The sequence below is a fragment of the Mirounga angustirostris genome, unplaced genomic scaffold (genome assembly GCF_029215605.1).
Source record: "Mirounga angustirostris isolate CCGP_5_RB_7025 unplaced genomic scaffold, mMirAng1.0.hap1 SCAF_6, whole genome shotgun sequence".
Taxonomy (NCBI): Eukaryota; Metazoa; Chordata; class Mammalia; order Carnivora; family Phocidae; genus Mirounga; species Mirounga angustirostris.
In genome coordinates, this window is record NW_026991714.1 from 86,214,625 (window position 1) to 86,235,498 (window position 20,874).

Below are 20,874 nucleotides of genomic sequence, written 5' to 3' on the forward strand. Positions count from 1 at the left end.
AGAAGGTCTGGGTGGCTGTCACACCTCAGGGCAGAGACCCATCACACACCTACACACACCTACGTGGGATGCCCCCGTGTCCGTCACCACGGCCCCAGTGAGGTGAGCTCGGGTAAATGTGTAACTCGACACGTACCGGCTCATTCTGTTCGGCACTGAAAGTGTGTATTGATCACCCTGACTTCCTGGAAGGAGTCCCAGCCTGAGAGTTGCTCTGGCGCCTGTCCCTTGGTCAGGCCTGGCTGCCTGAGGCCCCCACCCCCCTGGCGGGGCCAAGTGATGTCACTTCTCTCCTCCCCAGCTTGGGCACAGAGCGGTCTGGGAACAGCTCCATCCCCACCCCTCAGATATAAATAGGGCCTCGGTGGCCCAGCCAGGGGAAGAGGCTGCTCTTGTTTTGGGGACTCGAACAGAGGGTAAGTGGGGAGCCCCTCTCCATCCACACCCCTGCCCCGCCGCTGCCCCCTCCCCATCTCTCTCGGGGCAGCTGAGTTATCTGCTGGGAGCCAGAAGCCAGGGGTCAGTGGTGACATGCACTGCAGGGGAATCAGTACTGAAGACGACGCAGAAGACGTCTCTCCCCTCCTGTCACACTGGATGTCCTCTCATGGGCTGTCCTCCCCCTCAGCCCACCCCAGGTCTTAGCGGAGGAACTGCCCCTCCCCAGCAGTAGGGCAGGGTGGCCCGGTCCTCCCGCTGCCTCTGAGCAGGGCTGGGTCCTCAGGGGCCGGTACGGGAGCAGAGCCACGGTGGCCTAGAGTCCACGGGTCTCTTCCGGTCAGAAGGAAGTGTCAGGCTTGTTGTGCAGGTGCCGGAGCCGGGAGGGGGGTCGGGGAGCAGACTCAGTTAGCCCGGGGCTGCATCCACAGAGGCTCAGGTGAGGGTGGCCTGCGTCTGTCTCCTGCACCTCTCCTGAGGCAGTGCTGCCTCCGGTCCTGGGTTCAAGGTTTGGGTGCCCTCAACTCATCACTTTGTATCCCTGAGCCTTGGTTTGCTCATCTATAAAATGGGACAAATAGCAATGCCTGGCCTCCCTTGCTCCTCAACTGTGGTGTAAATTAAGAGAGCTAATAGAATGTGAAAGTGCTTTCTAAACTTTAGGAGAAACTAAAAAGACAGATTCTTATTAATTTGTTCAAGAGGCACTACAGATGGGTGCTGAAGCGTGGACTATGGCATCAGGGGGTCTGGGTTTGAATCCTAGTGCTGCCTCTCACTTAGCTGCGTGACCTTGAGCAAGTCACGGAACCCCTCTGTTCCTCTGCAAAACAGCATTAATTAATCCACTTAACAATTATTTATCAAGTACCTACCATGTCCCAGGAACATTTCTGGAAATGTGATATATATATCAGCGAACAAAACAGAGCAAGGACCCCACTCTCGCAAGGTTTGCCTTCATGGGGGAAGAGACCAGCAATGAACACTAAACGTAAATAAATCTGTTAGAATTAATTATTTATAAGGTCATAAGGTGGTCAGTGCCGTCGTGAAAGGAAGTAAAGCGGGGTGAGTGAGTTCAGGGTGGCAGGCGTGGTGGGGACAGTTGCAGTGTGAAATGGGGTGTCATGGAAGCCTTAGCAGGATGAGACGAGTCGGTCCATGGAAAGCACGGGAACACTGCCTGGCCATACAGGCATTAGAACAGTGTCGGCTGCCGATCTACCATTTCGGGAAGCTATGGAACCACAAGGAGTAGGGACACCGAGAAGCAGGGAGGTGGAGAGAGAGACTGAGCAGGGCTGGTGGAGGAGGGCAGATCCACAGGTGCCTGGAGCCCCCATTTATTCTCGGGCCCTGGCTGTGTGCTGACTTAGGACCAGCCAGCCCAGAGGCCACTGATCTCAGCTGAGAACAACAGCAGTCTCTGCCCTGACAGTGACCGTGGAATTGCTTCACCCCAGATGGTGCCCGCGCCACGCGGGACTGGCAAAGCAGGGAGGGGGCTGTCCTCACCTGCATGGCCCCAGCCCGGGCCTGGGTGCCGTTACTGTAAGATTTCTCCAGCCCTCAGCTTCTGCAAGTTTCCCCTGATAACTCAGTGTGCTTTGGCATGAGCAGGCAACAGAGGCCTGTCTGGACAGGAAGGAGAACTTTCTGTTCCATTTTTGTATGTCGTGTGGCTTCTCATGAGAACAGTGCTTGAGTCAAATGCACGGGGAGGAGGGCGAAGCGGTGGCCGAGGTCAGAAGTCAAAGTTCCTTTGGTATTTGATGACCAGAGCAGAACTAAACACACAATGCTTTTAAGTTGAAAGCAGGTGCAGGTTACCAGACCCGGGACAGGAGTGCAAGGTGTCAGCAGAAGGGGATAACTGGGTATGCGAACGTGTACTGGAAAGACAGTGGTGTTAAGGTGACCTTGAGTTAGTGGAGACATACCTCAGTTCCAGGGATGCCTGAGGATTAGGATGGGAGCACGAAGAACTAAGTTGGTCCACGTCTTCACCAGAAATGAGGGAGATATCATGGAGATGATTGGAACCAAATGAACCCATACAATGAACATGGATCCCCCTCAACTGCAAAGAGTTAGACAGTGGAATAAGTTAGCAGAGCCAGCCCAAGAACCTTGTCTTCCAGGACCGCAGGCTACTCTGTGTGCCTCATGTCTGGAGCAGAATCACAGGGCTCTAGAGAAGGGTGCTGGAGATCCTCCTGCCAACCCTAGAGACCCATGTCAAGGGCAGAGGATTGGTCTACTCCATGGCTGGCATCAGACTCACCTGGGAAGCTTTAAAAAAAATCGATACACAGACCAACGCCATTGGCTATTGGTGAGAGGTGTTGGTGGGGCTGGTGTTGAGCTCCATGGGGGCTCCACCATGTAAGACATAGTTGCTGGCTGGTTTGGGGCATTGGGACAGGTGGAAACACCAGGGCTTTAGGCTGAGCCTCTGGTGCTCAAAGCTAGCTGTCTGGTAAGGCCATGGGGAGGCTGAAAAATCCGTTCCCAGGCCACGTCTCAGGGCCATTTTAACTGACATCTCTGGGGGTGAGACAGACTTCCACAGTCTCTAAGGCTTCCCAGGTGAGACCAATGGGAACCGGGGCTGGGACTGACCGGTGAGAGTAAACGCAGGTCTGAATTGCATCTGTTACATGCTTGCTGTGTGAGCTCGGGAACTTTTCTTCAGGCCTCAGAACCGCCCCCTCCTGTGTCTGCAAAGAGGTGAAACACTTCCTTCCTTGCCTGAACAGCGCAAGGACTAGATTGGGTAATCTATGGGCAGGGGCTTCTGGGAACTCTCACATACTACCCAGTTATAATATCTCTATTCTTAAATTAGGCACCTTGTCTGGGAAATGAGACGTATATTTCCTGGTTGATATACACGTTCCATCTTTCTTGCCAGGCCAATTTATAACATAGGAAAAACCCCTGTGTGTGTTAGTCTTGTATTCCAAACTGGTTTCCCACCTACCCTGGGGCCAGGAGGCCTCCTGGAGACTGGCGGTCTGGTCCACGGCTGGTTTTCTAGGGGAAAACTCGCAGCCAGGGGTATGTGATTGCATAAGTTTGCTCAGGCTGCCTTATCAAAGTCCCACAGACTGGGTTACTCCAACGACAGAAATCTGTCCTCTCATGATTCGGGAGGTGACAAGTACTGGGATAACCTGCATGTCACACATAGGCTGCAAGTCCGAGATCAAGGTGTTAGCAGGTTTGACTTCTTCTGAGGTCTCTCTCCTTGGCTTGTAGATGGCCATCTTCTGTCTTCCCAGGGTCTTCCGTCTGTGTGTGTCTGTGTCCTAATCTCCTCTTTTAAAAGGGACACCAGTCAGACTGGACGAGAGCCCATCCCAATGACCTCGTTTAACCTAAATTACCTCTTTAAAGACTCTGTCTCCCAATATAGCACCTTTTGAAGTAGTGGGATTTAGGGCATATGAAGTTAAAAACTTTAAGGCAACAAGGGAAATTTTTTTTTAAGTTTTAAAATTAAAGTTCCTTTAAAATAAGATTAAATGTTTCCATATTACTCTTAAAAAAAAAAAAGGTTTTATTTATTTATTTGAGAGAGAGAGAGCAAGCACGAGCAGGGTGGGAGGTGTGTGGAGAGGGAGAAACAGGCTCCCCGCCGAGCCGGGAGCCAGACCCAAGGCTCGATCCCAGGACCCTGAGATCATGACCCGAGCATAATTATTGACTAAAGCATATATCACTGATTAGCACAAGGTAAAAAATAATATCAGCCATTCACATATTCTTGAAGAGAAGCGCTTACAATATTTTGTGAAAACATTTGTGTACATTTTTACCTGACGTAATGGACAATTTTGTATTTCTGTTTAAAATCTACCAATGTCTTCATATCAAGACATTCCCCCATTATAAAAATCAGACAAAACAAAACCAACCCCAAAATAAGCCCCCAAAAGGCCCAGCTCAGCCCGCAACAGTGTGCTGTGTGTGGATCACAGAGATATTTTCCTCAGAGCTTTGACTCTATTGCTTCTCTTCGAAATGTGTAGACTCAGATAGATTTCTCCTGGATTAAATGACCGCGGGGAATATTGGGACAGCTGGAAGTCTGGCTGGAGGGCACTTACTCACTTGGTAATCTGTCGCCCTTCGTGACCTGATGTTTCAGGGAAGTGAGCGCCCCTGTCAGAGATGGCTCCTGCCGGGGTGAGCTTGGGGGCCACCGTCCTCTGTGTCCTGGCCTGGGCCTGCCTGGCCGCCGGGGACCGGGTGTACATACACCCCTTCCACCTCCTCGTCTACAGCAAGAGCAGCTGTGAGCACCTGGAGAAATCCAACACGGAGATGCCCAAAGACCCGACCTTCACGCCGGTCCCGATTCAGGCCAAGACGTCCCCTGTGGACGAGCAGGCCCTTAGAGAGCGTCTGGTGCTGGTCACTGAGAAGCAGGAGGAGGAAGACAGGATGCGGGCAGCGAAAGTGGGGATGATGCTCAACTTCTTGGGCTTCCACATGTACAGGGTGCTGAGCGAGTCCTGGAGCACGGCCGGTGGGACCGTCCTGTCCCCAACGACTCTCTTTGGCACGCTGGCCTCTCTCTACTTGGGCGCGCTGGACCCCACAGCCAGCAGACTGCAGGTGTTCCTGGGCGTCCCCGGGGAGGACCAGGGCTGCACCTCCCGGCTCGATGGCCACAAGGTCCTCTCCGCCCTGCAGACCATCCAGGGCCTTCTGGTCGCCCAGGGGGGCGCTGACGGCCAGTCCACACTGCTCCTCTCCACGGTGCTGGGCCTGTTCACAGCCCCGGGCCTGCGCCTGAAGCAGCCCTTTGTGCAGGGCCTGGCTCTCTTTGCCCCGGTCACCCTCCCGCGCTCTCTGGACTTGTCCACGGACCCGGATCTTGCTGCAGAGAAGATCAACAGGTTCACGCAGGCAGTGACAGGGTGGAAAATGGACAGACCCCTGTCAGGAGTCAGCCCAGACAGCACCCTACTTTTCAACACCTACGTCCACTTCCAAGGTAAGGCAAACTCCGGGGGTGCCGCTGGGCTGGTGCCAGAGGGTGACATTCTCTGTGCCTGTGGACTTAATGTCCAGCACTCAGCTCAGCAGGGCCGGGCCTTGGCGAACATGAGGAAGTACCTGGGAGCCGCTCTCAAGGAGCCGGAAGTAGCTGCCCAATGGGCTCCTTGGATGAGTATCCGCCTACCCCCTCCTGCTCTACTATGTGTAGCTCCTACAGGACATCCTTGTACTCTGATCATTGATGCCCTTGTGATGTGGTAAATTGGTGCTCCTGCCTCTAGAAAAAAACACAGTGACTTCCTCATGATGGCACAGCCACAAGTCGGGGTCTTGGGATCCAAACCCACACCTCCCGGCCCTGTGGCCCAGCTCCATGCTCAGGAGGGAGGGTTCTTTTCTCTGGAGAAGCTCAATGTCCCAGCAGAAATAACCAGTTTGTTTGCTTACACCACTTTCATGTTGGGAGGGTCATTACCCCTACCCACCCCCAAATCCCTGCAAAGATAGTTCGCTCATTCAACAACTAATCGCTGACCATTTATTATGTGCATGCCCCTGAGCTGGGCGTCCCAGAGGGGCCGGGGAGGAGGGATGCACAGGTCCCGACCCCAGGTTGCCTATTCAAGTTCAAGACGGGAGATAGATAGATCCCACAGGCAAATGCCCCCAGCTACAGAGCTCTAGGTAAAATCGCCCTGGGAAGGCACTCTGGTGGTGCCAAGCACTGGGAGGAGAGAGGGTCACTGGGGAGAGGACAGAGGCCTGGGGGCAGGCGAGGGGAGCGGGGCTGCGGAAGAACAAACGTGTGAGCAAAGCCTGGTGAGCTGAGGGCCAGAAACCAGAGCAAGGGCAGCTCTGTCTGGCCAGAGCTCGGAGTGGATGTGGCCCGTGGAAGGCAGAGCCCGAAAGATGGGTCGGGCCAGATTTTGGAAGGGCAGTGGGCGGCGGAGCAGGCAAAGTGTTCTGGTCAGAGGGCATCCAGGCAGCCGGGACTGTGTGCCTTGGAGGCAGGGAGGGTCCCCGGAAGGTGACGCAACAGGCACGCTGTCCTGGGAACACATACTAAGGTAGAGGCTCTGCAAACCGATGGGTGGGCTGGGGAGGGTGCGTTTGCGAACCAAGTGAGCCCACAGCCCAGAGATGAAACCAGAGACAGGGAGGTTTAATAGACAATGACTACTTTCTTACTCTGAAAATATCCTGGAAGTCTGTGAACTGCCACGGTGGAGGACCTCCTGCCTGTTTTGGGTGCAGGAGGAAGATGCGAGACCCAAGAACAGAGTCCAGCACAGGTGCCCTCCAGAGGAGGGTGGCCGCCCCCTGTGGAGGACAGAGGGGACTCATGGGCTCAGCCCGCCGTTCCTAAGAGGAGCCCCAGGAGGAGAGCTCACTGAGAAAGTCCTGCCCCCCAAAAAGGAAAGCTAGAGAGTCACAGGGGCCTGGACACTCGGCCAGCCCCACCATGCCTCACCCTCTGATCTTGCTCCCTGACCTTTCTGTGCCTCAGTTTCCATCAAACAGAGATGCACCGCCCCTCCCTGCCCTCCACCGCGTGCCCGCTTATGAAGCCGCAGGCTGTCTGGGGAGCTCTAAGTTCCCCTTTGGTAGTGATGTTCTATTACCACGACCTCAGTGCACAGCTGGATGTTCCTGGCTGGCAGAGACTCCGGCACTGGGAGCCCCTGAGCAGCAGGGCGCCCTTTGCCCAGGCGGTGCAGTCATCCCGAGCTGGCGCTGGCTCTGGCAGATTCCACAACACCAGTTGACTTAACCTTGAGAGATTTACTTAGCCTCCGGGTGAGGATGGTATGCTGTGCTTTTCAGCTGAGCAGATAGGACAGGACAGACACCTCTTTCAGATTCTCACGTCTTTCTGTTCTGGTGGGAAGAGATGCAGACCTTTCTTCCCCTAAATGAACAAGTCCCCGGCCAGGCCTGATGGGCCAGCACTGAGGGCCCCCCGGGGAGCCGGGCAGGAAGGACCCTGAGGCTTCTTACTCCTGTCTCCCCACAGTCTCTGAGTGTCAAAGAGCAAGAGGACGCTGGGTCCACCAGTCCCTTCTCAGACCCAGGCCCGGGGAAAGCAGCCTGTCCAGCCCCCTCCCCGGCACCTGTCCCTCCAGCCCCCGCCCCGCCACCTTAGAGACTTCTGCTCCAGGAAAAGGGAGCCCCGGCTCTTTAACGGGCCTCTACTCAGGCCCCCAGCCAGCCGGCACCCAGGGGCTACTCTGTGACAGACGGCCCTTCACCTCATCCTCCCAGAAATAGCCCCAACATGGGTGACTGAGATCTCAAGGTGACTGAGAAGAGCACAGTGCGGGGTGGGTGGGGGCTGTGCCAGGGGCTACAGTCAGGGAGAGGCCCCCAGGGACAGGGCCTCGAGCAGGCGTCCGCCCCTCCTCCCGTGATGGCAGAGCCAGCCCCTGCGCAGCCCCAGGAGGGAGGGCACCAGACAGGGCTCCCCTCCCCGCAGGGCCCAGGGCAAGCTCGCACGGAGCGGCCGGTCACACCAGGTCATATGTCTGTCCCGGGCAGCACAGAGGCCTGAGACGTGGAGGCCGCATTGCAGGACATGCGTGCTCAGCCCTGCGTCCCGACACGAGAAGGGGAGACGGCCCTTGCAGCTGGCCCTGCTCACAGTTGAGAAGTGGGTACGCCCCGAGGCTGCGTAGGGCCATGAGGCTGCTCTGGGTGACACTGTGATGGTGGACACACGTCACCGCATGTCTGTCCAGCCCCATGGATCGTACGGCCCCGAGAGTGGGCCCTAATGTCAACCCTGGACTCTGGGGGACAATGATGTGTCCACATAGGGTCATCAGTGTTAACAGGTGTTCCACTCCGGTGGGGGTGTCGACGTGCGGGGGGCTGTGTGTGGGGGGGGCGGTGGGTAAACGGGAAAACCCTATGCCTTCCTCTAAAGTTCACTGTGAGCCTGACTTCTCTAAAAAAAAAAAAAATTAAGTTATTTGAAAAGAAGCCAGTGAGCGTGGCGGACCACAGGCTTTGGGCCAGGACAGATCTGGGGTGAGTTTACCCGGTCAGTTCGTAGTGGCCTAAGTTCCCTAAGGCCCTGGTTTCCTCTGTGGGCCTTACAGTGACAGGTGGTGTGGAAAATGTCTTCAATAGCTGGTGTCGCCGTCGTGAACTCAAACGGTTGGATGCTGCAGGAGGAAGACTTGGCCGGCCCTTGGGGTCGTGGGTCGGGCTGGCAGAGCGCTGGCCCAGCAGCCTGGGGTGTGCCGAGAGGAGGCCGGGGCACAGGCTGGGCTTCAGCTCTGTCCGTGGTGTCCCCAGCCCACAGCCCACCCGCCTGCCCCTGCCTCGGCTGACCCATCCCTCCTGCTCTCCTCTCTGGGTCTCCAGGAAAGCTGAAGGGATTCTCCCTGCTGGCGGGGCTGCAGGACTTCTGGGTGGACAATGCCACCTCGGTGTCGGTCCCCATGCTCTCAGGCATGGGCACCTTCCAGCACTGGAGCGACGCCCAGAACAACCTCTCCATGACCCGTGTGGCCCTCAGCAAGAATGTCTACCTGCTGCTGGTCCAGCCCCACGACGCCTCGGGCCTGCAGAAGGTGGAGGCGCTCACCTTCCAGCACAACTTCCTGACGTGGGTGAAGAACCTGTCTCCCCGGTACGGCTCCCGGGACACCACCTGGCACCTCTGGGGCTGCTCCCCCTGGGATGTGGGGGGGCTGGGCCCATCCTTCTGCCCAGGGCGGAAGGGCACGTGGGGTGGGCAGATGGGCCGGTGTTGGCTGAGCCCCGGGCACAGGACGGGGAGGGGCCGGGTGGCCCTGCTGTTCCTGAGCAGAAGGCCGGTGAGTTCATGCATCATCCCTCCAACCATCCGCTGACCTAGCTCTGCAGGTATGGTCTCTTTCTGGGCCCAGGAGAGGCAAAGGAGTGGGGAGCGTGCTTGCCTTGCGCTTGGGCTTACCCACTGGTTTTGGGGGACTGCATTTCAATCTGCCGTGGGGGTGGGGGACTTTTTGATGCCACCCCCCACCCCCGTCCTCCCCCCCCGCCCCACGATCAGCTGCATTCCAAGAGTTTGTTGGGGAGTGGCTTTCCGGAAGGGTTTGCACCCCCTTGAGACGCCTGGGGGAGGGGCTTTCCAACTCTGGCGGGAAGAAAGCCGTTCCCCTCCACTGGGGCGCTACACCTGACCCGCATCCGCGGCCCAGAGCAGTGGGGTCCGGAAACCTGCTCCGAGACCAGCACTCAGGGGCCCACTGGCCTCCTGAGGGCAACGCTCCTTTTTAAATCAGTTTTTGTTGCGCTGACGGTAAACACCTAACATCAAGTTTACCACACGAACCATCTGTAAGCGCACAGTTCAGTGGCATGGAGCATACCCACGCTGTGTGCGTCCCTCGCCACCATCCGTCTCCAGATCATTTTCATCTTCCCAAATGGAAACACAAACCCCAGTTCCCCCTCCCCCAGCCCCTGGCCGCGGCCGTTCCACCTCCGGGCTCTGTGAACCCGTCTGTTCTAGGACCTCAGATGACTGAACTGTGATGGGCTTACTTCGCTTAGCGTGACGTCCTCAGGGTTCATCCATGCAGCAGCATGGGTCGGGATTTCCTTCCTCTTAAGGCTAATATTCCATTGTGTGGACAGACATGTTCTGTTTATCCAGTCATCCATCAATGGACACTTGGGTCACTTCCACCTTTTGGCTATTGTGAATAATGCTGCTATGGACGTGGGTGTACTGTAACTCTCGTGAAGGTTTGGCATGTCACTGGAAACATCCACGGGCTCTCAGGAAGCCAAAGGAAGGCAGAGGTCCTACAGGAAGGTCAACTGAGTTGGTGTAAGCAACATGGCCGGCACGGAGAGTGACAGGACATTCCTCCCATCGCTCTCCCCTCCATGGGGGTTTCTATGTCAAGAACACCATTGAAAGGTGGCTAGTAAGACACGATGCATTATTTCAGAGAAGAGTAGTTTACAATTATCCAGGTAATACAGCTTCAATGCAGCCAACTGAAAACCAGAGTAGAATGAAGAACAGGCAACAATTCATTGTCAAACCCCCAGAAAGCGCTGCTTTAAAGGTACATCCTTCTCACAGTACTTCCAAGGACATGAAAGTTTTTTGTTGTATTTCGTTGCTGACGAACTTTTCCCGAGACAGCCTAGCTGGGTGAGGGGGCCCCAGGGCCTCAGAGGGGGAGCCACCCAGGCCCTCCTAAGTGTGCGTCATCCCCGCAGAGCCATCCGCCTGACCATGCCCCAGCTGACACTGCGAGCCTCCTATGACCTGCAGGACCTGCTTGCTCAGGCCAAGCTGCCCACCCTGCTGGGTGCTGAGGCGAACCTGGGCAAAATCAGTGATGACAGTCTCAGACTCGGAAAGGTACCGTGCTGGCGGTGTCTGTCTGGGCCCGAGTAGAGCCCGTGTGTTCACAGGGTGGGAGGTGTAGACCGGAGGGACACGGAGGGAGCTTCTGGGAGGCAGGCAGTGGAGGAGGGGAGGAGAGCATGGCTAGGTGAGTGTGCACCCGGGGTGGGAAAGAAGTGACCAGAACTTTCTGGAGCTTTCCGGGGACAGGTGGAGAGCTGCAAACCCTTCCTCACCATGTGTCCTTAGCTCTGCCCAGCCTGGCCTAGCCTCGGGGTCCTTCCCAGATCCCACAGCAGGGTCAGGACTCAGGCCGTGAGAGCAGAGCAAGTGCCCGGTGCCAGAGAGTTGCCTGCTTCAGGGAACACTCAGCAGTAGGCAGATGGTCCCTCTGCCACGTGGAATGAGGCATCCCTGCAGCCGGGGGGCCTGGATGCACTGGGCACTGTGCTGGGTACTGGGCAGAGGGGGGCCCTTCACAGTTCTGACCTCGGAGATCACTGCTGCGGGGCGTGAGCCCTCTTGCTAAATTAGTAGGATGAACCAAGCACTGGTGCACAGCCGAGGGGCCCAGGGTGCTTCCCTGGATGGCAAGGTGGGAAGTGGAGACCGGTGGGTTGGAGGGACTCTTTGGGAGGAGCTATCATGTGAGTTGGGCCAAGTGGGGGTCGTCTACACTGAGGGGCATGCATGGTGCGGGCAGGCTGGAGAAACCGCTGTCGTGCACTGTCTCCCTGGGCCCCGAGGGCCTTCGGGAGCCGCCCCAATGCTTGCTGCTTTGCAGGTGCTAAATAGCATCCTTTTGGAACTAAAAGCAGACGAGGGAGAGCAACCCACAGAGTCTGCCCCACAGCCGGATGGGCCCGAGGCCTTGGAGGTGACCCTGAACCGCCCGTTCCTGTTTGCCATTTACGAGCAAGACTCCACGGCCCTCCACTTCCTGGGCCGTGTGGCCAACCCCTGAGCGCGGTGTGAGGCCTGGCCCGCCACCGAGACGCACTTGTCACCGTGAGCAGGCAGGAGCCCACAGCAGTGTCGATTTGTCACCCGTCTTCCACTCTGCCTCCCAGTGAGTCAGCTTGGAGCTGGAAAGAAGCCGTTGTCCTCCCATCTAACGAGCAGCAGAACCTGCGGGCAGAAGGCCTCCTGGGTTCTTAGGTTTATCTTGGGCCATGTGGGGTGGGGAGGGGCCAAAAACCGGAGTTTAGCACAGGACAACTGTTCAGGAAAAAGTCTGAACAGACCAACTGGTCCGTGAAACCAAAAAGTGTTTCCTTTTTATCAGAGAACAGAAATTGGGTTTTACAATTACACAGTTTTCACTGCCCTGGGTGCACGTTTGGCTAGGGAATGTGAGCGGACGAGCTGCCGTCCCCACGATGCCTTAGCCTTTGTTGGTTTCCCGGTCTTCTTTCCCAGGATCCCGTGATCTTTGAAAAACACAAGCATCTGAATTTATGTTAGAATGTAATACCATGGCTGATTATCCCTTGTGTTATTAATAAATGTCTTGCAACAATAAACAAAAAAGAAAAATTCTTGGGGCGCCCGGGTGGCTCAGTTGGTTGAGCATCTGCCTTTGGCTCAGGTCATGATCCCAGGGTCCTGGGATCAAGCCCCGAGTCAGGTTCCCTGCTCAGCCCCTCCCCCCACTCCTGTTCTCTCTTGTATGCACTCTGTCAATAAATAAATAAAACAAACAAACAAACAAATAAATAAAATCTTGAAAAGAAAAATTCTTTCACTTAGCAGCAAAACAAAAACCTGCCATTTAGCTGACGGACCATACACACCAAGTCCTTTCTAGGGCTTTGAGCTGTATTTTGGGTGGAATTTCCAGGGAAGGTGTGGGTTGCTACTTAGCCATCATTTGGAGAAGTTTGCTTCTGGACGCTTCCATCCCTAAGCGGCAGGGGGGTGCGTGGGGGAGGCCCCATGCCCCTACATGCAGCCAGGAAGGAAGGGGGCCGACGGTCACTTCTTCCTTTCCGGGGACACAGGGTCAGATCACTGTTGCTGATGACAGTGAAGATGTTCCCTGACATACAGAAAGCACCTTCTCTGGCTCCCTCTGCAGACGCTGAAATTACTAGGCAGGCTACGGATTACGGTGCCCACCGACAAGGGCCCAGGGGCGCGCGGCAGCCAGGCAAGCGTCCGGGGGTGAGAGTGGGGATGACGGTTTCCAGGTTGAGCCAGGTCTTTCCCGTATGCGATGTCAGTGGTGTGAGCAGAAGCGTCCGTGTTCCGCTTAACGACAACTATGCTGCCCACAGTCCAGAGGGGATCGAGCGTGCTGTGCGGACGAGAGGCAGGCCCGCGATGCCCTCCGAACCTCAGTGTCCCCCTCACGTAACCAAGCACCCGGCTGGTCCGGCATACACCTCCCTGTTCCGAGGCCCAGGGGACAGCTGGGCCACACATGAGAGGGGGCATGGTGGGTGCCTAGGAGCATGCGTTCCAGAGATGGACCGGCTGAGCTGGAAGCCCACGTCCAACACTTACTGTGACCCAGAGCGGGTGACTTCCCCTCTCTGGGCCTCCCTGCCCTTCTGTGCCACTGTGGGAAATCCTTGAACGGATAAATGAGAAATAACCACCAACATGTCAGGGGCCATCAGTCCATAAAAACGTCATGACCTCTCCCCTGTCTGGAAGTCCCGTTCCATAAACCTGCAGCAGGACAAGGATCCTGCCCTCGGGCCTCCAGAGGGAGCACCGCCTGGCCAGCGCCTTGATTTGGGTCAGTGAGATCCGTCTTTGCCTTCTGGCCTCGGAACCGTGAGAGAATCAGTTTGGGTTGTTGTAAGCCACTGCGTTTGCGGAAATGTGTTACAGCAACAAAGGAAACATGCAACAGCCTGGCGCACACACTCAAGCCTGTCTCCTAGCAGCACCGTGGGGGGACCCTCAAGGCCCACGTTCCAGGCCCTTCAAGAGCCTCCCCTTTGGGATCGTCTTCCAGGGCTAGTGCTCCCGCCATCCATTACAGAGGACCACCGACCATACAGGGACAGGGCTGGCACCTGGGGAGCGGAGAAGGTGAAACGTCCCAGGGGAAGCTTCTGGGAAGGGCTTCAAGTTCGTAAGCGTTTCAGGGCGCAGGCAGCACCCATCCCTGTCTTTAAAGCTGCAGGTGAAGCTTTCTGCTGGGGATCGTTTCAGTTCCTGGCCACCTCCCCCCGCTCCCCTTTCCTCAAATCGGCCTCTGCTTTCTGGCCGCACAAGGAGGCCCCGGACACGTCACACAGATACGGATGGATGCTTGGAAGTTCCAATGCCTGTGGCCGGCTGCCTCCTTCCAGAACGTGAAGGAGCCTGGGCAAGGGGTGCACATTCCCCACAAACCCCCAGGCCCCCAGACCTCCCACAACGTCAGCCTGAGCGATGTGGACCCCAGGGGGATAAATACGACAGCACCTGTGTTTTGCATGGTCACTTTGAAGAGGCAGCAATCCAGACGTCCTGAGTCCCGAGCCCGCCGTGTGTTAATGAACTGTGGGTGCTGATCAGGGCCCCCCTTGCCGCAGCTATTAGAGACTCTGTTCCCCCCGCAGCCCCGGCCCCGCTGGCCCGGCCCTGGCTTCATTTGGGTCTATCTTCCGCCACACTCTGCGCTCCCTGGGTCCCTCGTCCCCTCTTCCCCTCTTCCCTCCGAGGCCCGGTGTGGAGCAGAAGCTGCCACCCAACGCCTCTCTGGTTTGGCCTTTCTGGAACGGCTACTAGATGCCAGGGCTCTGGGGAGAACCGGACATTCCAGAAGCAGGCGCGCTTGGGAGTCTCATGGCTGAGCCTGGCCCGAGGAACGAGTCAGAGACGCAGAGCCTCAGGCCGAGCTCGGGCCCCGGAGTCAGCGTCCGCATCTGCCCAGGGGGCCCGAGGCTGCACACTGGACTTTAGGGCTGGGGTTAGGGCCAGCCCCGAATCCCCCTACCAGCATAGGCTTCTAGAAGGGCCGGCAGCACCAGCTCTTGGATTCCTGCTCTCGGGCGGATGATGCATCTTCAACCAGAACTCTAACCGTGACAACTCCTGTCGTCCCTAAAACAACCGCACACGAGAAGCGGTCTATGTATGTGTGCACGCTAAGGGTTCAGGGCCTTCCCCCCGACCCCCAGCACGTCCCTCCCCGCATGGGGGCGGCAGGGAGCCTGAGGCACCACCGCTGACGTCATCCTGACTCGTGAACCGTGCTCTTGAAGTTGCTCACGGTGACACGGGACAGCACGGTCACGCCGCAACGAGAGGAAGACAACATTGGTGTTCTTTGCCCTATTTTAAAAAAGCAGCTAGCAGCATGCCTCCCACTGAGCAGGCTGCTGGGGGGCTGTGGGGAGCTGTGGGGGGCTGCTGGGAGGCTGTGGGGGGCTGCTGGGGGGCTGCTGGGGTTTGGGCGGTTGTTAGGAGCACCATGTTGCCAACCAACCCCCTGCTGTTCTTTGTCCTCCGGCTCGTTTTTTAAATGGGAAGTGGGTCAGGATGTTACCAGGATACAAAATACCAACATTTCCCAGATTGCTTAACACAAATATGTCAATTCCGGGGGTCTGTTTCTCATCAACCATTCTTCACTAAATTCTAAGTCTTCCTGGGGTTGCCAAGTGCTCCTCCCGTAGACAAGGGAATGATTCAGCAGCTCTGACCCCCTCCAGCCTGAGCACTTGTGGGGCCTGCAGGGACGGTGGCCCGGGGTGCTTCCCCGCCCACCCAGGAAGCTCATCAGAGCCCAAATCTTTACTGAGTTTAGGAAACTAAACAATATTTGTTTGTTATTCATTTGGCAGCAAACCCCAACCTGAACAGACATGAGGCTGCTTAAGATCCTTACGTTACGGAAGTTTATGGAAGTGTGAAGAGTCCTCAGTTTGCCGCAGAAAGATACCTGTGTTTGATTAGCAGGCGCTGTTCCATGTGGCCCCATGGTACCCAGGATGGAAACCACATTACCTTTCTAAAATCTGAAAAGTTCGGATCGCTGAAACATGTACTGAAGGCTTTAGGCTTTGGACAGATTTTGGATTTGAGTATCATCCCATGTGATTTTTTTTTCTAATAGGATTTATTTTTTTAGAGCCGTTTTGGGCTCAAAGCAAAATTGAACAGAAAGTACAGAGTTCTCATATGCTAGTAGGTGAGATTTTTGATGTCCTAAAAATCCTCTGTGCTCTACCTATTCATCTCCCACAACTCCTGACACCACTGATCCTTTTACTGTCTCCATAGAGAGACATTCTTTTCCAGAAGTTCGTATAGCTAGAATCCTACAGTATGTAGTCTTTTCAGATCAGCTTCTTTCTCTTAGCAATATGCATTTAAGATTGCTCTGTATCTTTTCATGGCTTGACAGCTCATTTCTTTTTAGCACCCAACGATATTCCATTGTCTGGATGGGCCAACATTTGATTTATCCATCCCCATACTGAAGGACAACTTGGTTGCTTCCCAACGTTTTTTGGCAATTATGAATAAAAGCTGCTATAAACATGCGTGTGCAGGTTTTTGTGTGGACACAGGTTCGCCGTGTGATTTTGTTTAAGATTTTATTTCTTTATTTATTTGAGAGAGACGCAGAGAGAGCACCAGTAGGGGTAGGGGTGGAGGGAGAGGGACAAACAGACCCTGCGCTGAGCAGGGAGTCCCAGGCGGGGCTCCATCCCAGGACCCTGATATCATGACCTGAGCCGAAGGCAGACGCTTAACGACTGAGCCACCCAGGCGCCCCCACCCTGTGATTTTTAAAGCTGCAGAATGAGCAGATGTTCAGGGTGCGTCTGAGAGACTCTAAAACACCATGTGTTTTGAATGTCAGTGACTCCATCACTTCAAGGGAGCAGGGGTCCCGCAGCCCACCTCCCTGCATGCAAGTTACTTGGCACTTCTGTTGAGTCTACCGAAAAGTTATCCCCTGAGGCTTGCTTTTAAGCTTTGTTGAGTGGGTTGGGACCAGCCTTTGGTTTCGGCTAATGTGGTGCCACGCCTGAGGCCACACCCTGCCGAGGACCCTACTGGTGGCCCGTCAGCGCCCTTCTGGCCGGCGGGAACACACACCATTCCCGGGCCCCTTGAGGTCGGAGGATTGTTCTACCCGCTCCTTTCTGGGGACCTTTCCTCACTTTCATGGCCTCCTGCCCACACCAGTGGCTAATCAGCACCCAGCTACGCAACGACGGCCGCCCTCCTCTACACACTGCCCCCCGAGTTCTGGCCTCCCTGGCACCCCCAACTCCAAACTCTCTCGAACCTGAGTCGCCAGGCTCTGGGTCCTCCTGTGCTGGGGGCCTGGCCACTGTCCACACAGGGCTCCGGCTCCCCTCTCTCTGGGATCCAACACTGCTGTTGTCCAGGGTCCACGTGCGCCGTTTCCGACCCTGGCCTGGTTCAGTTGTTCAAGGTGGGAGAGTAATTCAGGTGGTGGTTACTGCACCAAGCTGGGTTCCTTAACAATCAAAACCCACCTCAAAGATTAAGAATACATTTCCGTTCCACATCAGTGAGACTGAGACAAGGTGGGAATCGCGGATGATCTGAGACCCCGTGTGAAAGTGAGAACGGGGCTGAGCGGAGCGCGGAGGCCCTCCGGAAGCCGCAGGCGGGGAGCCCCGGACCAGTCTCTGCGGCCGTCCAGCGCGGCGCCCAGCGGCCAGTCAAGGGAGGCGGGCGGGGCCGGGACGTCCGCACAGGGCAGGGACAGTGTGTCTCCTTCGGAGCTGCTGACCCTGCGGCAGGAGGAGGACACGGGCAGGCAAAGGCTGGCTTTGTCCCACAGCGGGGAGCTTCTGTCTGGGCTGTCTGGCGGCTGAGGAGGAGGGGGCCTCTCGCGTATAAGGATGCCAGGCACTGAGAAAATCAACGGTGCCTTCAGAGAAGAACCCCCCCGAAAACCTGGCTTAAGAATCTACCACTCGCTCAACATCTGCAGTCCGTCACCGTCTTGAGCCCTGGAACATGAACTTGAGCGGGAAGGTCTCCGCAAACCCGTGGCAGGGTCACGTCTGCCCGTTACTGCGCCGCCAGGGCTGCTGCTGGCCTTAAGGTAGGGCAAGGCCGAGCACCCGACGTCCTGCGGCCCCGAGCTGCCCACCAGGGGAGGCCTGAGGACCCGGGGGCTGCCCTTTCCACACGCACTTATGTGGCTGAGCGGCTCTCAGAGGGCAACTCCATGTAGTAGTTCCAGGGAGCTGCAAAGAATTCCTGGTCAAGGGGGCGCCTGGGTGGCTCAGTCATTGGGCGTCTACCTTCGGCTCAGGTCATGATCCCAGGGTCCTGGGATCGAGCCCCACGTCGGCCTCCCCGCTCAGCGGGAAGCCTGCTTCTCCCTCTCCCACTCCCCCTGCTTGTGTTCCTGCTCTCGCTATCTCTCTCTCTGTCAAATAAATAAAATCTTTAAAAAAAAAAAAAAAAGAATTCCTGATCAAGACTCCCAGCAGGAGATCGAGGTGCGCAACTAAAGCAGCTCCAAGATCTACGTCCTTCTCGTTCTCCTGGACACACAGCCAGACCAATTCCCAGCCCCTCTGGGGCTGAGTTCCAGACACGGGAGTGTGTGGAAGTGTGGTGTGCTCTCCCACGCGGGGCCACCACCCCCTGGCGTGGCCCTTCATGTGCTTTTCCTTCCCCAGTTGGCTGCAGCAGAGGGGGAGACCGAATGGTGGCCCCCAGAAGGTCTGCCCACATCCGAAGCCCCGGAACCTGTGCCTGGTGCCCAGTGACCTTACGTGGCAAAGGGACCTTCGCGAACACAATGAAGTTTGGGATCTCATGATGAGATCTTCCCGGATTAAGCAGGTGGATCCTAAATCCAAGGACAGTGTTCTTGAAAGGGAAGAGCAGAAGGCCATGGGAAGAGGGAGGCAGAGACTGAGTTGTGCTAACGTGAGCCGAGGTGGGAAAGGTAAGGAGAACTGTGTCCGTAGAGCCATCAGAGGTGGGACCCTGCCAACACCTGTGTTTGGACTTCTGCCTTCAGAACTATAACAGAATTCTGTCGTTTTAAGCCACCACATTTGAGATAATTGGCACAGGGAACCAACACAGGAAGTCACCCTTGGAGAATGTGGAAGCCACAGGATGGAGGTGGCAACTGGCAGGCAGCCGGGGTCCCCGAACGACAGGGAACCCCCCCCGGACTCGTGCAAGGCCTCCCTGGCATACGTCCCATTGGCCAAAGAGACGTCTTGTGCTGAGACGGCTTTTTGACTCTAACATTCTAAAGTAAAAAATAATTCTAGTTTTAGTGTAAAAAGGTATTGCTTCGTCCTTAAACTTTGTTCAGTTATGATTCTTCAAGGCAAAGCTAACTAACAACACACAGTAAATGACGGAGACATTCTGGGGAAGCCAGGGATAAGTGTTCTGGAACTTTCTGCTTTTTATTACAGATTGTTTCTTCAGCCTAGAAATCGGTATCAGGGACCCCAAGTGTGTAGCTGTGAGCCCAGAACATGGGTTACTGAACCCAGGCCGAGCCTGGGGCCCCAATCCTGGAATATCAGCTTCTCTGTTCCGATGCTCATATTAGGGAGGGACAATTACCCCAGCGGTGAACAAACTGGACTCTGGAACTATCTTGCCTGGATTTAAATTCTGCTTATTAGTTATCTTAACTCCTTAATTTCTTTTTTTTTTTTTTTTAAAGATTTTATTTATTTATTTGAGAGAGAGAGAGCAGGAGAGGGGGGCGGGTCAGAGGGAGAAGCAGACTCCCTGCCGAGCAGGGAGCCCGATGCGGGACTCGATCCCGGGACTCCAGGATCATGACCTGAGCCGAAGGCAGTCGCTTAACCAACTGAGCCACCCAGGCGCCCTTTAACTCCTTAATTTGTTTCCTCGTCTGCATTATGGGGATAATGTGGAGTTGGAAGGGCTAAATACGTTGTATCCCTGTCAACCACGTTTTGAAACAGATGAGAAAGGCAAAGCAGCCAGGCAGAGGGGACACACTGAGGCTGGTGTTGACAAGCGCTGGGCCACTGAGCAGATCGTCGGCAGGCAGGCAGATCTTGTCAGCCTGGCAGGGATGGGAGGCTGGCCATGGTGGGAGGTTGGCGTTACCCACAAGGGCATAAGTTTACATGCAGAGGCGAGTGCAGGGCCGGCCACCGTGGCGGCTCACACAGGTCCCGTGAAGCTGCAGGCTCGCTGCAGGCATAGGGGTGGCAGGCCCCCCGCTGGATCTCCTTTGGCTCCCGGCGGCGTGGGCAGCTTCGAGAAAGCACAACTTCCGCAGGCCCCCCTCACGGAACTTGGGGTCTGGAGGCAGCAAGAGACAAACGTGGGTGCCAGTTTATCTCCATTGGTCAGCCTTGCTCTCTCTCACTTCCCGTCCAGCTTGCCTTCCCGACCGCCCCCTGTGGCCTGCGGGCCCAGCACGGTGCAGAGAGGCAACGGCCCGTGTAGATGGCTGAGCCAGCTCCCGCGGCCGTGCGAGGTCCCACCCTGATGCTGAGTCCCCTCTGCTCTCTCACCCACCGGGCTGTGTCCGACCGCACTCCCTATCCCGTCTGCTCGGAGCCCGCGCCAGCCAGGGCAGGGTGGGCGCTCGCGGCTAAGGCCAGCATGCGCAGACGCAGGCCCTGCACACAGGGGGAGCCACACGGCTGCAAGGTCTGGGGGACGTGCAGCCCGGAGCTCCGGCTGCCCTCGCTGCTGGTCTTGCCGCTTTTACTGGGGTTCCTCTCATGCCCCCTACTTCTCGAGCTCTGCCTCATCACTGCACTAAAGACAAAAAAGTTCCTGCTAGCTCGCAGACCTGCTTTCTTAATTAATTGCCTCTTACCCTCTTTCTCTCCCCGGGGCCGACCTTTGAACAAAGGAGATGCTGAGATGCAACGGATCTCGAGCTAGAGGGAGAAGTACGCCCGCCTTCGCGGGGTGGTCCTGCTTCCGGACACCCCTGCAGCCTCTCCTTCCCGACACATGGGGCCCCGTGGCCTTGTCACCTCCCACCCCTGCAGGAGGTCTCCACGGGCAGGCCCCACGGCTGAGCGCTGGGGAGGCAGGTGCCCTTGAGGACACACGCCCCACAGGGCACCGGGGAGGAGCACCAACTTAACCTGCGCTTGATCCACAAA

The 20,874-nt window shown here is 56.4% G+C and overlaps 1 protein-coding gene across 1 annotated transcript; it reads left to right on the forward strand.

Moving 5' to 3' along the window:
• Window positions 1–303: 303 nt before the first annotated feature.
• AGT (angiotensinogen) lies at window positions 304–12,327 on the forward strand. Its single transcript, XM_045877846.2, has 5 exons — window positions 304–416; window positions 4,595–5,446; window positions 8,818–9,085; window positions 10,675–10,819; window positions 11,589–12,327. The coding sequence occupies exons 2-5, from the start codon at window positions 4,618–4,620 to the stop codon at window positions 11,766–11,768; spliced, it is 1,422 nt and encodes a 473-aa protein (XP_045733802.1). The 5' UTR covers window positions 304–416; window positions 4,595–4,617; the 3' UTR covers window positions 11,769–12,327.
• Window positions 12,328–20,874: the final 8,547 nt, after the last annotated feature.